Consider the following 15055-nt stretch of genomic DNA (forward strand, 5'->3'; position numbering starts at 1 on the left):
AGCCATACCCCCTTGTCCTGTCACTGTCTGCCCGAGATAAAAGTTGCTCTCTGTCTCTTTTATAAGCTCACTTTAAGTACTGGAAGGCTGAGAATTTGGTGGGTGATTTCTTTGCTTGTGCACAAAATGTTCCTGCTCTAGATCTGCAGGACTTCAGGTGTGTGTGATTCAAGGCAGCCCAGGTACCTGGGGATTCCCAGCTGGATGGGATTCCCAAGATGTGAACCTTCAGGCCAGATACCCTGCTAGGGAGTGTGACAGCTTTGGGGGGACAGCACAGTCCCCACACACACTGCCACCCCTGCAGGGCCAGGATGAAGTCATCAGAAGCTGCTCTCTGCTCCTGTCACCTGGTAGGTGCTTCCTGAGCTTGCCTGCCTCAGGCTGTGCCAGGGAGGGGTGGTTAATGACTAACAGGACAAAGGGACCCTGCCCAGCCTCCCCCTCCCCAGGCTGCCCCTCCACCTTGCTGTGCTGGATTTGAGACCCACAACCTGGCACTCAATTTTCCCTCTTCCCTCAGTAAGCCCCACATCTGTCCCTGCCCTGCAGGTCAGACTGCAGTAGAGCCTGTGCCAAACGCAGTAGGAAATGTCTTCTTTGTTCCACCCCTTTGGGCTGGGTCTTCCTCTCCTGCAGCCCAATATTCTCCTCAGCTCTGGCCCAGAAAATGAAGTTATTCTCCAAAGGCCAGAACAGCACAGGGGTTTTCCAGGCAGTGTCAATGGCTGTGGCTCTCACACATTGCCTCAGCTTCACTTGTATCCCACTACATGTGATGCAATAACATTAGACCTTTACAGCATGAAGTATAGCAAATGCATCAAATATTCAGGGGAAAACCAGCTTGCTTTCCCCTTGCCGTTTGAATTGTGCCTGTGCTTTCTTTTTAGGCAAACCTGAGGTATTTAGTTGGGGCTTCACTGCTGATTTAATCCCAGAAGCCAATGGTATTGCTGATAGGAACATCCATAGCAGGGACGTGCTGTACAGGATTTTTTTAGTGTTGCCTGTAACCTTGCTCTGAGTCAGGTCTGACTTGCAGATGATGACAAATACAAACCAACTACCCCACAATACACAGCACCAGTGCTCACCTTCCCTGACATGTAGGATTGCACCCATCAGCTGCACTTGGAAGAGGCTGGGGGATAGAAAATGAGAGCAAACTAAATTCCTTGTGCTTTCATGAGTCATGAAAAAACCCCTCCGTCTCTGTTAACAGTGCATCTGTTTGGGTATTTTCAAGGATGCTGGAATTCATCCTCAGAGCTTTTCTATGAGAAAAAGTAAACATGTCATATATAAAACATTTTATTAAAACAAATATACAACACTTTATATACAAAAATAAAATGTACAAGAAAATAGTCTGTTACAGCTTAGTGATTTGATTCCTATCTATTACACACACACACACATTAGAACCTCTTCCATCCAGCACTTGCCTGCACATGCTGGTCCAGAGGATCTGTGGGATGTTAAAACTTGTGTGCAGTACTGGAGAGATCCCCACAGAGTGCCAGAAGGGATCTGCAAAAGGCATGGTAAAAATAAAGAGCTCTGCCCCATCAGTGCAAAATAGTTTCATGCAGCAGCTCTTGAACTCATGAGGAAAGGGATAGGGCATGCCTGTGGCAGAGAGCATCCTATGAGTGCACCTGGGGAATGGACTTGGTGGAAGCAAAGCCTAAACTGAATTTTCACATTTTAATGGTCTATTTACAGAGTTTGAAAGGTCTGAAAGATGAACTATATGATGGAGTAAATCAAAGAAGAGATGGCCCATTAGTGCAATTTTTCTGCTTAAGTGTAATGACAGTCATTAAGCTCAATGTCACCAGTGTTGCACAGGTAAGCAGCAACCAAAACTAACAGGTCAGAGATTTATCTGCAGTGTCTCCTCTAAGCACTCTGGGTAAAGTGCTCATCACACCACACATGGGGAGGATGGTAACCTGCTCCCCAGGCCTGTGGTACCCCACCAGGTCAGACTCCACGGCACAGTGACACATTCCAGCAAAAGCTTCACCTCCAGAGCAATAAGGTGGCAGCTGCAGCTGAGCATCTTCGGTGCCAGAGTCCTGCTAATGAGATGGGGTTCCTTTTTTACATTGATAATGGTGTTTTCATGCTAACCTTTCCAGGCCTACAACTGAAACGGAATAGAAAAGTTACTTTCTTCCTTCAGTCAGTAACAAAGAATTTCTTCCATTCTCTCCACGCCCATTGAAGTTTCTATCCAAGAGCAGTTTGTGGTTGGAGGAAGTCAAGGGTTTACAACCCACAGGGAATGACTTGCATGGTTGGCCTCACTGTATCCAGCCAGGAGAAGTCTAGGCTGCTTTTCTGGTCAAAGAACCTCAAATCCACCTCTCCTAGATAAAAGGAACCAAGAATGGGCACTGAATTAATGCAGCAAGAGCAAAATAGTGTGTATATATATATTAAAAATAAATATCAAAAATTGAAAGATTTCTCAGATGAGAGTAAATACCTTAGACTATTATTTTCCTAAAATACATCAAACACTTTCTATTAAACTGTTTCATTTAAGCTATTGCTAGAAGAAATTCTTCAGTTGTATTCCAAGGAGTTCCTGAAAGCTGACCTAACTTACACATGTATAACCCTGAAATCCATAGGATTTTCTTACTGGAGGTGTTTTTGACTTTTCCTTTTTATCAACTGATTCCTTACAGCCTTCCAACAGGCTGCTTGGAAATCTCATAACACAAGGATGGTGGATTCCTCAATTTCCTTTGCTGCCTTCTAATTAGTGTCTTATCTGCATCATCCTGTGGCCTTGATTGTCAGGGATAGCCCAGAAGCCTGTACCTGAAGTTGTGTTGATGTCCCCGTCCTGCTCCTTGTAGCCGTAGGTGCTGCAAAGGGTCTGGGTGCCTGACTCATTGGTGAGAAAGCCTTTTCCCCCAATGCTGGTGTTGTGCCAGTCTTGGGCTGGTCCAAGCAGCTGGAAGAGAAGAAGGAGATGGTAAAAACTGCTCCTTCTTGCTGGGGGTGCAATGTTTGATTACTTGCCCTTAATTAGAAGACAGGTAAGCAACAAGATTAAGTTCTATTTTCTCATGCTAAGTTAAATAAAACATGTTTTATTCACAGTTTAAAAAAAAAAGTTCATGCAAAACAGCAAGGGCTGGAGCACCTTTTTCTATCTTATCAGTGGGATGAGTGTGACATGTCTGGAAATGCAGATTAAGAGCTAAATACCTAAGAGGTGGAGGGAAGGGCAAAACAGAAAAATCTGGAGGATCTCTGCAGACCCTAATACAACAACCTGAGATCAAGGAAATGGCCTCATTTGTGCCAGGGGAAGTTTATATTGGATATTAGGGAAGAAATTTTTGTGGAAAGGATTGTCAAGCATTGGAATAGATTGTCTAGGGAAGCAGTGGATTCATCATCCCTGGAAGTGTTCAAAAAACATGAGGATATGGCACTTAAGGACATGGTGGTTACGCTGGGCTGATGGTTGGACTTGATGTCTTAGAGATCTTTTCCAACCTTAATGATTCTGCAACTCTGATTCTATGAACCTCTACTCCTAGCAGTACTCAGTAACTTCCTCTGACTTTCACATGAAAGGTAAATATTTCCATGGGTGTGTCCTCTCCAGTTCATGTTTGCAAAGCAGCTTTCTTTTTATATTTAATTTTTCAGGCTTCCTTATTAAGTAAGTATATGTTCAGCTCGCATGAGACTGGATCAGATACCTGCTTCCCCTCCTCTCTTGGTACAAACATCAACTTAGGACAATTTTGTTCTGACAGAAGGGCTGGTTTTACCTTAAAAATATCTGGATTTATTTCCTCTTCATCTTCATCTGTGACTGTTTTGGAAGCACATAAAAAAAGAGAAAAAAATATAGATGTCAACTTTTAGCCCTCATACTTCTGCTTCTTCACCACAGAACGTGCTCCATATTCTCTTGTCACAAAACACCAGTACTTTTTACTCATGCCCACCCCAGACTCCTTATAGCCCTTCATCTCTGATGCTTTTCAACAACTGCACGTTGAGATGCAGAGCTCTAGCTAGCTCTGATGCCTCCCTAGGACTCAACAGAGCAGAGCCCACTTGCTGTGGAAGCTTATAGGAATAAGATGATTTGCACCCCAAGTGAAGAACCACTCTGATATATCCATGTTAATTATTTATTTCCCCAGTGAGAAGCATGGCTACCTCCACCGTCTTTGTTGGAGCAGGTGGCATTTCAGAGCCATTCACCCATGGGCAGGTGGCATGTGCCAGCTCTTCCATTCTGCACCCTGGCCAGTTTGGTAACTCCAAATTCCCAAATCTATCAGATGGAGGTTGGTTTTTCTACAAAACAGCTCTTGTTTTTCCTGTTGGCCCAGGCACTCCTTCATACTGCCTCCAGCAGACTGCCTCCGTGCCTCCAGCAGACCAGTGAAAGACGGGTAGGAATAAAGAAATACCCACCTTCGGAGGATGAAGCCAGAGGAGACACCTGGAGCTGGTAGAGGTCGTTGGTGCTGTCAGCCATGGTGACTTCCATTGCTGGCCTCCAATCGGTCAGGGAGCCGCTCACCTCGCAGGAGGACATGTCTGTAGGATGCACCAGGAGTTGGCACTCACAGGAGAGAGACAACCACCTTTGTGGTCCCTGCCAGTCTGATGCTGCAGCTGCCCCAACCCCAAGATTCATCTTTGACCACGTGTTTAGCCCAAACAGCACTTTCTGTTCCGCTCAGACCTAAACCCAGCATCTCACCTAAGGTGATGGCTGTGCTCTCCACCTCCACTTCCTGCTCTGCATAGTCGTGAATGGTGTAGCCACTGTGGTCATCTTGCAAAGGAGTGTTGGTTAAGCTTTCTGCTGACTCTTCCAGCCTTGTCTCTTCATAACACTGCAAAAACAAGGGTAAAGCATGAAAGACTTGTCTAAGAACACGGAAGTTCCCATATGAAAAAAAAGTTAAGCAAGAAAACCACCAAAACCTCTAGCTTCTTCAGCTGCCTCTAAAGACACATACCTTTCTCTTGCTCCTGTTTCTTACTTCTCTTGAAGACTTTGACTTCCTTTCTGTGAAATAAAATAAGACAAATGTGAGAAAGGGCTGCACATTTTAGGCAAGTGTGAGCTCTTGCAGCCTTGAAACCTGCTCAGCTACTGCCAGCAGCAGCTAGTCCCCATACCTCCTGATGCTGCCTTTAGGCATGTTTAAGTAATTTGGGATAAAATTAACTGTTTGTACAGGCTATTCCCAGCAATAACCAGTGAGCAATCCCAGTAGCACCAGTGCTACCAACAGGTCTGTTACCCCCTGCTTACATGGAGCAAGACATTTAAGTGCTGTTTAAGCAGTGTAACTCCAGCTGGCTTGCCAAGGGTTTACCTTTCTTCTGATGCTTTGTCAAGGGTGGCAGCATCCTGTAAACCCTGACAGCACTGGAGCCCCTGTTGATGCTTTTATCCTTCACTTCTTCAATGTCAGGCAGGGAATTCATGGCACAGCGGAAATTTGCCTTCCAGGTTTTTGGATCAGGATCTTTCTCACCTTCTTTATACCTTCCTATAAATAAGAGATGGGTCATGTATTTAAGACTTTCCAGTCTATTTTCTGACATATACACTAGTAGTTAGTCTAACTACCAGTGTATGTCAAGGGTAAGTCATGCAAAAAAATGCTTTAAGATAGTCATATGACTGATGGGAATGTAAAGCTAGCACACACCTGTATGAATGGCCCAGCTCCGGAAAAGGCAGGCATCCTTCTCCATGTCCCAGCCGTGCTTAGCTGCATGTTTCCATGGAATTTGAAATATCCTCTTATCCTGAAATTAAACCAATAGAGATTTGAATGAAAAAAGAAGCATCACATGCCAGTTTGGAATGATGGATTTAATCAGAGTTCTCAGTTGCAGCTCAGAAATGTTATAACCCTCCTGCTCTATATTTTAATTAAATAGCTATTGTTCCATCTATTTTGTTCATGGCATTTAAGGCTTTTTATGGTTTCTGAAACTGGGGAAAAAAAACCCAAAAGTGATACAGAAGGTAGAATTAAGTAATATTATCAACTTTATCCCAGAATAATTTCAATACATTGCATCTAACCTATTAGTATGTCATAAATTACAGCATATTTTCTAGATACACTTTGTCAGAGAATCCCTTTTTTAAGTTTCCCATGAGATCCTGCAGCAATGCTACAAAAGAATGTAGCTTAAATATCTTCTTGGGATGGATATGGAAACTTCAGAGACCTGGTTCAATAAGCTCAGTGATCTCAACCTGTGCTACACACTGGTAACAGGGATATGCCATACAGACCAAAAATTACATTTCTTTCAGGCCAGATCTTAAAACTGGAAGTAACTGGAGTGTAACAGCAGCTGCTTATCTGGGACAGGAGCTGACTTGGCTCAGTGAACAGCAGGAGTTAAAAGAGAGCTTGAAGGTTTCTTGGTTCTGCAACATGCTCAGAATGTTTTCATTGTAATTTATCGTTCCTCTCCTGCGAATTTTCTGAGGGAAAAATGGAACTACTCCACTGTGTACCAACCAGAGCTACCTTTTCTGCGAACAAAACCTGTTGCTTTTTAAACATAATGCTGGCAAGTCTTCTCCATATTTTTTCTTCATGATCTTGACTTGTGTTTAGTGTCCTTTAAGAATAAGGACTGCTAATGATACACAAGTAATACTAATAATGATGATAATAGTACAGAGCAGCCTCACCTTGTTAATCCATATCAGTCCTGGTATTTGATTGGAATCAATCTGCATTTCCAACCATGGCCTCATGCGCATTCTTGAGGCTGGCATGTTGGCTGTGAAAGAAGGAACAAACAGGTCAGCCCAACTCTCATCACTGTTTTAACCACTCTGCAGTGTCGCCCCTCCCATACCTTCTGTGCTCAGCATCACCACCAATGCTACGAAGAACTACTTTTCCAGAGTCTTAACTCTCGTTCAGTGCCTCTCACCTGCTCCTGGAAGGAAGCACTTCCTGCTCCGCCTGGCTCAGCTCCAATTTGGAGCTCAGGTTTGGAATTCGGCAAAGAGGCCGACGGCAGCAGTGGGTATTCAGCCCATGCTGCGTGGGCAGCTCTGCGTGGGACCGGTCAGGCCGGTGGGAGCCCGGCTCCGATCCCCGTTCTGGGAGGGAGCCTCCCGCCCACACCGCGACTGGGTGCGGGTGTCCCCCCGCTCTACAGCCACGGAGAGGCACCGACTGCACAATCCTCTTCTTAAAAGTTTATTATTAATTAAGTTGCGCAAGGTGAGGGGCAACGGCCCTGCTGCAGGTGGGTATCCCCAACTCCACCACGACCCGTCCCGAGCAGCGGCCGCCGCAGGGACCAGCCCTACTGGCGCTTCCACTGCACAAATAATTTCCTGTTTGCAGTGTTTTTCCAAGACGCACAGCCCAAGATTGCCCAAAGAACACGTTTCTAACTTTCACCAGCAACCCGCCCGGCGGGGGCGGGACGAGGTCCCGGAGAGTGCCCATCCCGGGCCAGGGTCTGCCAAGGGCTGCCCCGAGCAGCGGGGCTCGGGCCGCCCGCTCCGCCCCAGGCTAATCAGCAGAGCAGAGCCGTGCCCGGCCCCGCGGGTGCGCAGGGACAGCCCGCCCCAGCCCGTCCCCTCCCAGGGCTTGTGCACTGCGCCGTGGCCGCTGCCCGCAGGAGGGATGCGCGGTGTCCACCCCGACGGCCGCCGGAGAGATGCGCCCGCTCCGCCTCCAGAACTCCTCCGCACGACAGAGGCCGGCGCTGCCGCCTCTTTACGACCAGAGTTGAGCCGCGCCGTGCCCCCGGCACCGCTCCCAAGGACCCTGCGGGGCGCCTTCTCCTGGAACCTCCATGCTGCGCAAAGTGAGGGGCTAACGGCGGGGCAGGGCAGGGCAGGATAGGATAAGATGGATAGGATAGGATAGGATAGGATAGGATAGGATAGGATAGGATAGGATAGGATAGGATAGGATAGGATAGGATAGGATAGGATGCACCGTGACCCACCTCGCTGTGCCGTGCCGTGCAGTGCCGAGCTGTCCCCCGTCCGGTGCACGCCCGCCTCCCGGCTCTGGCTGCCGCCGGCCGCGCCCGCGGGTATAACGCGGCGGCTCCGGGATTCCCCGCGCCCGGGCCCGGCCGCCGCCCGGCCAATCCGCGCCGCGGCGAGGGGCGGACGTGCTCGCCATTGGCGGCCGCCGCAGCATCACTTCGGGGAAATCACGCTGTTGTAGCACCAGCGGCTCGGGGAGGGGCGCGGCTCCCCCGCCGCCAGCCCCGGCCCCGCCCCGCCGCCCGCTCGCGCTTCCCCCGCGGGATCCAGCGCCGTTCCATGGACACGGAGGGATCCAGCCCCTGTCCCACCGAGGGATCCAGTCTCTGCCCCATGGAGGGATCTAGTCCCTGTCCCACAGAGACATCCAGTCCCTGTCCCATGGAGGGACCCAGTCCCCGTCCCCCCAGGGGATCCATGCCCCGTCCCACGGAAGGATCTAGCCCCCATCCCACGGAGGGATCTAGCCCCCGTCCCGCAGAGATATCCTGTTCCCGTCCCACAGTGGGATCCAGCCCCCGTCCCACGGAGGGATCTAGCCTCCTTGTCAGGGAGAGACGGTGGAGTCGCCAAAGCAATTCCTGTGCACATCATGGTGCACCTAAACCAGGGACCAGCGTGTGACAGGTACCTGCCTGGCCTCAGCAGACCAGTGGCAGGACAAGGGGGAATGGCTTCACGCTGACAGAGGATAGGTTCAGATCAGATATTAAAAAGAAATTCTTCCCTGTGAGGGTGGTGAGGCCCTGCAACAGATTGCCAGAGAGGATGCCCTGTCCCTGGAAAATGTTCAAGGATAGGTTGGATGGGGCTTGGAGCAACCTGGTCTGGTGGAAGGTGTCCTTATCGCAAGGTGTTGGCTCCTTTAAGGTCTCTTCCAAACCAAAAAGTCCTGGGATTCTGTGATTCTATGATAAAGGGTGACCAATGGTATTGTCTCCTCTTATCCCTCTTGGATGAAGCCTGAGGAAGGGAAATGGCAGCATGGCAGAAGGCTACTGAAACAGTCAGGATTTCTCCTCAGTCCACTGGAACTGTACGACAGGGAGATTAGATTTTCACCCAGTGTCTTCAAGGTGCATTCCGTTCAGCAGAATATTAGAGCATTTTTAATTACTTCCACGATTTCAAGGAAGGTTTGTAGTCATATGCAACAAGAAGTTGTATTGGGAGAGAGGTACAAAGATGCATGGGCAGTTGAGACAGGAGTGTGACACCAGCACACTGCCTGCCTGCTCTGGCAAGTTGTCTTCTTTTAATATAGATGAAAGAAAAGCCCCAAGCTGGTTTTAAGTGCAGAGAAACACCCTGTAGAGTCCCATGCTTTCTCTTAACTAATGTTTTTTTGTCTGCTTGATGCACGTAACTTGTGGTAGGATCCTCCAGTTGGGTCTTTGGGCTGAGGGAGGCACCATTGACCACTGACATTTCACCATAGGTAAAGATACAACATATTAGGTACATTAAACAAATAATCAAAGATGGAGAGATACTAGATATTACTAGACAAATACAGGGTAACATAAAAGTAGCCTGAAAAAGAGAAGACAGAAGATATTTGATGTTTCAGTGTAAATGTCATCTACAAAAATAGTCACACCAACTCTTATACAACATAAATATTGACAAAAAAAGATTATGCTGATTGCTTTTGAGCTCCAACCTCCCATGGTTTGCTTTCACCACTCACCCAGCTTTACGAAAAATGAATTCTGACCTTGCTGGTCTCATGGGCTAAGGTCTGAACACAGCAAATGTATCAAACACCTTAAATGACTGAATTTTGAACAGCAACTTTTTTTTGATACATGACTTCAGTACTGTTGAGACCCTTACTGGCTTTTTAGTCTGTATCTTGTCAGGAATTGACACCAGACACCAAATAAATAGACCTAGAATAGAAATGCATGAAGGAAGGTTAACAGCCTCTTCTTTCCTTGGGTTTAAACCCAGACAGATCCTACTTAATGGAACTTAACTGAACTTTCTATTTGTGTCCTGTCCCATATCTGCATGGCATGTTTCCATGGAGCAGGACCTGCCCAGCCTGGGATGCCTTATGTTTGTTTGCTTTTTTGCTATCTCTCCGCTGAAACAAGGAAATAACAACTTGTGTCTCCACAATGTTATTGAGTGTCAGACTCCCTTACACCACACTTACAAAGACTTCTCCTTATTAAACTGACTCCTTCCTCTCATTTATCCCACTACACTAACCACCCTTTCATCAGCTTACCTAATGTAGCAAGAATATGCACTTAAATTTGTCACATATAAAAGTATAAAGAAGGAATAAACTCAGATAGTCAATAAATGGTTGGCCATAAAGCCCTTCTGCTCCACCCAGTTAATCACCCAAGAAGAATTTCCATAATGTCAACATCTCTATTCTCTGCAGAATCATAGCCCTGCTCCAGCTTTATTTCACAGGGGTCTTACCTTGGGCACCTTTTCCATGAATTGCCAATTCCCTTGTTTTACCGGTAAGCTGAGACCCAGAGAAGCAGATCACTGGCATATTTTATCACATTTACTTGATCCAGGGAGATCCCAAGTCTAGGATTGTTGAATGCAGAAGTAATATTTAATTGTATCTTTATTTAAAACCAAATTCAATCCCAAACTAATCCTCCAGCAAGGTGTGTTTGTTATCCTATAACATGTACCTCTCCCTCTCAGCCAGTGCCCCAAGATAAGGAGCTCCTAGGAAGACTGTAATTTAAGTGACGCAAAAATGTGACCTTGATGACATCAGCCACGGAGCTCCTGGCATGGCCTCCAAGGAGGGAGGGTTATGGATCAGATATAGAGGCTCAAACATAGGTCTTTTTTCTGTGGCGTCATTGCTCTTCTTATTCAAGCAGCTCAGGATGGCTCTGATCCTGTGCTGTATGAAAGAAATTGTGGTTAATACAGAACCCAGTGTGCCATGGGGTGAACCCATGAAGCTCCAAACATCCAGAAACACTTTGAGGAGCTAGAAGGTGAAGGGCAGAAAACCAGCACACATCAGTGCAGACATGCTTGCAGATGTGGGTACAGACTCAACAGCCACATTGGCCTCCAGATGAGCCTCCAGTTCTAAATCTCTAAGGTGTCTTGGGGGGAAAGAGCTTGAGCATTATACCAAGTGCTGATGACAGTCTTTGCTTTGAAGATCTTCCCCTGACTGTGAACTCAACCAGGGGAGAAGGTCCGCAGTGGGGAATCTATGCTCTGACAATGGGGAGATGGGGAGATGGAGACAGGGGTGATGGGATTGGGGGCTGCCACAGAAAGCTGCCTCTGGTGACTTGGTAGTGAACCCAGGGAGGCAGCAGAGCCCCAGGTCTGCATGCCCAGGCAGTATTTGTGTGGGGGGAGTGAACAACCACAGGATGGGGCAGGGGTTTCTGGAGGGGAGGAGTTGGAGCATGGTGAGAGGGAGACTCTTATCTGTTTCCTCGTGGCCCTGGCTGCTTCCTTCCATCTCTACATCAGGACCTCCCCATGCCCACCAGCCCTCAACAACCCTTCCAGACCCCACTCTGTGAAGGCTTGTTTGTTCCTCCTTTCTATCTGCTTTAAGAGAAACCTGCTCTAATTCAAGCCCTTTCTAATTCCACATACCCCACACTCCCACACCTCCCCCCCCCCACCTGCCTCTGTCTCCTTCCCCATCAACTCAGAAACAAAACTTCCTTTTTGGAGCAGGACATAAAAAATGGATGCAGAGCCATCCCTGTAACCTCAGCATTGTCATGGTTCCCCACTAAGGAGCACCCAACTGCTGTCACAGTTTGTTGACAGAGGTCATCTGTCAACAGGCAATGCCTCTTCCTCCCAAGAGCTTTCCAGGCTGCGAGGGGTTAATGCAGAGTGATTTTTTTTTTTTTCAGGAGCAGGTATGGAGTATCAGCCTTAAAAGCTGCCAAGGCAGACAACCAAAACTAGCTGCTTCTGGGTCAGAAGCTGTGAGGGTGCAGGGCTTGCTGCAAGCTGTTTCCATTTCTTATAAATGCCTATTTTACAGAAAGGAACTTTGGTTGAAGCGCATGCAGGAGAATGAATGTCAGAAATGTTGAAACTCTGCCCAGCTGGCATGATGTAATCCCAGCAAGTGCTCTGATCTGCAGGGTACAATAAATATATCCTGGGATGGGGCGTTTACAGTTTCCTGGAATTGGAAAGACCTATCTCAAGACTCAAAATCATCCCAGTTCTTCCCAGTTATGGCACAGTGAATTTTTTAATTAAACCAAAAAGAGATCCTGTGCTTGTTTTGGTGGGAATAAAGGAAATTCCAAAAACTTTACTTGGACTTTCCCTGCTCCTTACTTTCCTCTCGCCTTGCAGGAGGACACAGACATGTCATGAACAAATTGCTGAGGGAAGTCCTGTGAGCTGCAGGCACCTGGCAGCTCTGACAGGTTTGCTAACAAGGGTGCAGACCTGCAGCAGCCTGAGCTCCCTGAAAAAGGCCAAAGAGACTCAGGCCTCTCTTGGTGCACATGGGTCTTCACCCAGGGCACAGTGGGGCAGGTGTGGGATGGTCACAGGGCTGTAGTGACCTGGGGTGTCCTGAAGTCCTGGCATCCTGGCCAGTAACCCTCCAAGTCAAATGGGAATCCATGCATTTTAGACTGCTGGAGTCCTGCCAGTGAAGCTGGGGCTGAGATCAGTAGAAAAAAGGTGAGTTGTGTCTTCAAGTTCTTGTATTTGCCCTTAGAGTATCCATCTGAGAGTGGGAATGGACCTCCTGCCCAACTAGCCATCTGCAGAGCAGGAATCAAGCCAAAGGGACAAGCAGCACATGGTGGGCAAGGCTGGCTGTGCCTCATCTGGGTCCTAGCTTGCAAAGTTTGCTCCATCCTGGACTGATTAGAAAAGGTGCCAAACTTCCCAGCTATCGGAAGGGAAGGACAGGCCAGTGCCTATGGCAGTGTGGTGCTGTGCCTCCAGCCCTTCTCAGGGGTAGGCAGGGGCCAGCTGGAGGCTCATGGAGGCCCACCCCCCCCCTCCTGCCCAGCCCCTGCCTGCACCCTGCTTCTGCTCTTCAGCAGCTAGAATGGGCCAGTGTGCCTGTGAGCTGGAGGCAGGGAGACCCTGGGGATGGACTGTGGCCCTCCAGGAAAAATCAGCTGAAAGTGGAGCCTGCAGTGCGGTGACCTGTGAGTGTTTCACTTCTGCTTCATCTTGGCAAGAACATCCATAATGCCTGCTTTGTTTGAAATACTCTGTCCTGTACTTGTGCAAAGTGGATGCCTAAAAGGAAGTTCTTATGGATGCTTAGAAGTGCCTGGGCCGGTCACGTTAGCACCATGAGGAGCCAAGGGATGGGAATCGGAGGCAGGATGCAGTGGGAAGGCAGCTTGTCCCATCTGGGATAGACTGCAGGTGAACAGCAGGATGAGACCCTGGTCTAGGCTGGGCTGCTGGTCCCAGTGCTGACGGCGACCATGGTGGCATCAAGGATCTTGTAGGACCATAGCAAAGAGTGAAAATCATGTGCTAAAACATCTGAGTTGTATTCCCTATATTTTAATTATTATTGATCGGGTTTTAACCTTGATGGCAACTGCAAACATCTCTGCCCAGACACAGACCATGAGGGAGAACAGTAGCTATATTGGATAATACCACAGTTTACATAAGCAAGACTCAGATTTGGTGCTTGAAAAACACCTGCCTGAGACAGGTGTGGTGTTCTTGTCCTGCCGGGGTTGGAGCAGTAACAGCTGTCGCTTCTGGCTGTTCATTTTTTGATGCTCTCAGAGGGGGTGCTGTAAGCACTGGTTGTGTTCCCCTCAAGAAAAAAGGAAAAGCCAAGTGACACATCCAGCTGGATGCTGGGGAGGGAACCCACTGTGGCTTTACTTGACCCTCTGCTGAGGGACAGTGGTGGATCTGTAATGAGGGAAGGACCTATTGCAACTTTCTCTTGACCAAGGAATGGGGGGGACCCCTTGAGCAGCGCCCAGCAAGGGGGGCCCTGGGGAAGGGACCATCTGTCCCACACGATTTCTTGTTCAAACTCATTGCCTTCTCCTGTTTGGTGGGAGTGACTTTTTTTAAAATAAACACAGATTTAATTTTTTTATTATTTTTTTTTAACATCCTCTGCTGTCCCAATGGGGAGTTCCAGCCACTGACTCGCCAGCTGTGGCTAAAATCTCAGACCAGAGGGGTCTTGTTGTACGCTCCCTTTGCTCTTTTTTGTCCCCCCCCTTTTTTTTTTGTGTCAGCCTTCTTTTTTTGTGTGCACCCCCTTTCGTTTGTATCCCCTTTTTTTTGTGTCCCTCCTTATTTTATGTCCTCCCCTTTTTTTGTGTTTCTCCTTTTTATGCTCCTCCTTTTTCTGCCCTTTTCGTTGCCTCTGTTTCTTTCGTCCCTCCTCCCTTGTTGCCCTTTTTTTCCTTTTTTGCCCCCCTTTTTCTTTAATCCTTCCCCCCTCCCCCCTCTTTTTCCCCTTAATTTTCGTGTGGCCGTTGTTTGTGTGCATTTATTTATTTATTTATTTATGTGTTTCTGATTTTGCCCGATCCTCCGCTACCCAGCCCCTAGTCATTCTCGCTCTCCTCCTCCCCTGCCATCCCATTCCCCTCCCCCTCGTCCCGTCGTGCCCAGTTTCGGTTTCCTGCGGGAGCAGCGGCGGCGGGAGCGGCTTCCGGGAATCGGCGCTGCGGGGCGCGGCCGCGGGAGGGCGCTGGTGGGCCGGGGCCGGGGCCGGGGCGTGGGTCACAGGCGGGGCTGGCCGGGAATGCCGGCCGGCCCGCAGGGAATCCCCGGCCGGGCCGGGAAAACTCCCCCGGGGCAGCGGGGAGCTGCTGCCCTGACGCCCCGAGGGGGCTCCGGCACCCGCTCGATCCGGTGACCCCTGGCCGAGCCCAGAGAAGGAAACCAGAATTGCTTTCTGGGATGAGTAATGCTGCTCGCCGGGTCAATTAAAGTGTGAAAAGGAAGTATTAAAGGTTAATTGAAGTTAGAGTGTTGTTTCACATTAAGGGTATGCTGTTTTCC

At 48.4% G+C, this 15055-nt stretch overlaps 1 protein-coding gene across 1 annotated transcript; it reads right to left on the reverse strand.

Moving 5' to 3' along the window:
* Window positions 1-1301: 1301 nt before the first annotated feature.
* On the reverse strand, window positions 1302-8117 carry IRF1 (interferon regulatory factor 1). Its single transcript, XM_039559840.1, has 10 exons — window positions 8011-8117; window positions 6728-6819; window positions 5721-5820; window positions 5382-5558; window positions 5019-5068; window positions 4757-4892; window positions 4465-4590; window positions 3807-3850; window positions 2839-2974; window positions 1302-2378 (listed from the first exon to the last, which is right to left on the reverse strand). The coding sequence occupies exons 2-10, from the start codon at window positions 6812-6814 to the stop codon at window positions 2278-2280; spliced, it is 957 nt and encodes a 318-aa protein (XP_039415774.1). The 5' UTR covers window positions 6815-6819; window positions 8011-8117; the 3' UTR covers window positions 1302-2277.
* Window positions 8118-15055: the final 6938 nt, after the last annotated feature.

Source organism: Corvus cornix, chromosome 13, assembly GCF_000738735.6.
Source record: "Corvus cornix cornix isolate S_Up_H32 chromosome 13, ASM73873v5, whole genome shotgun sequence".
Lineage (NCBI taxonomy): Eukaryota > Metazoa > Chordata > Aves > Passeriformes > Corvidae > Corvus > Corvus cornix.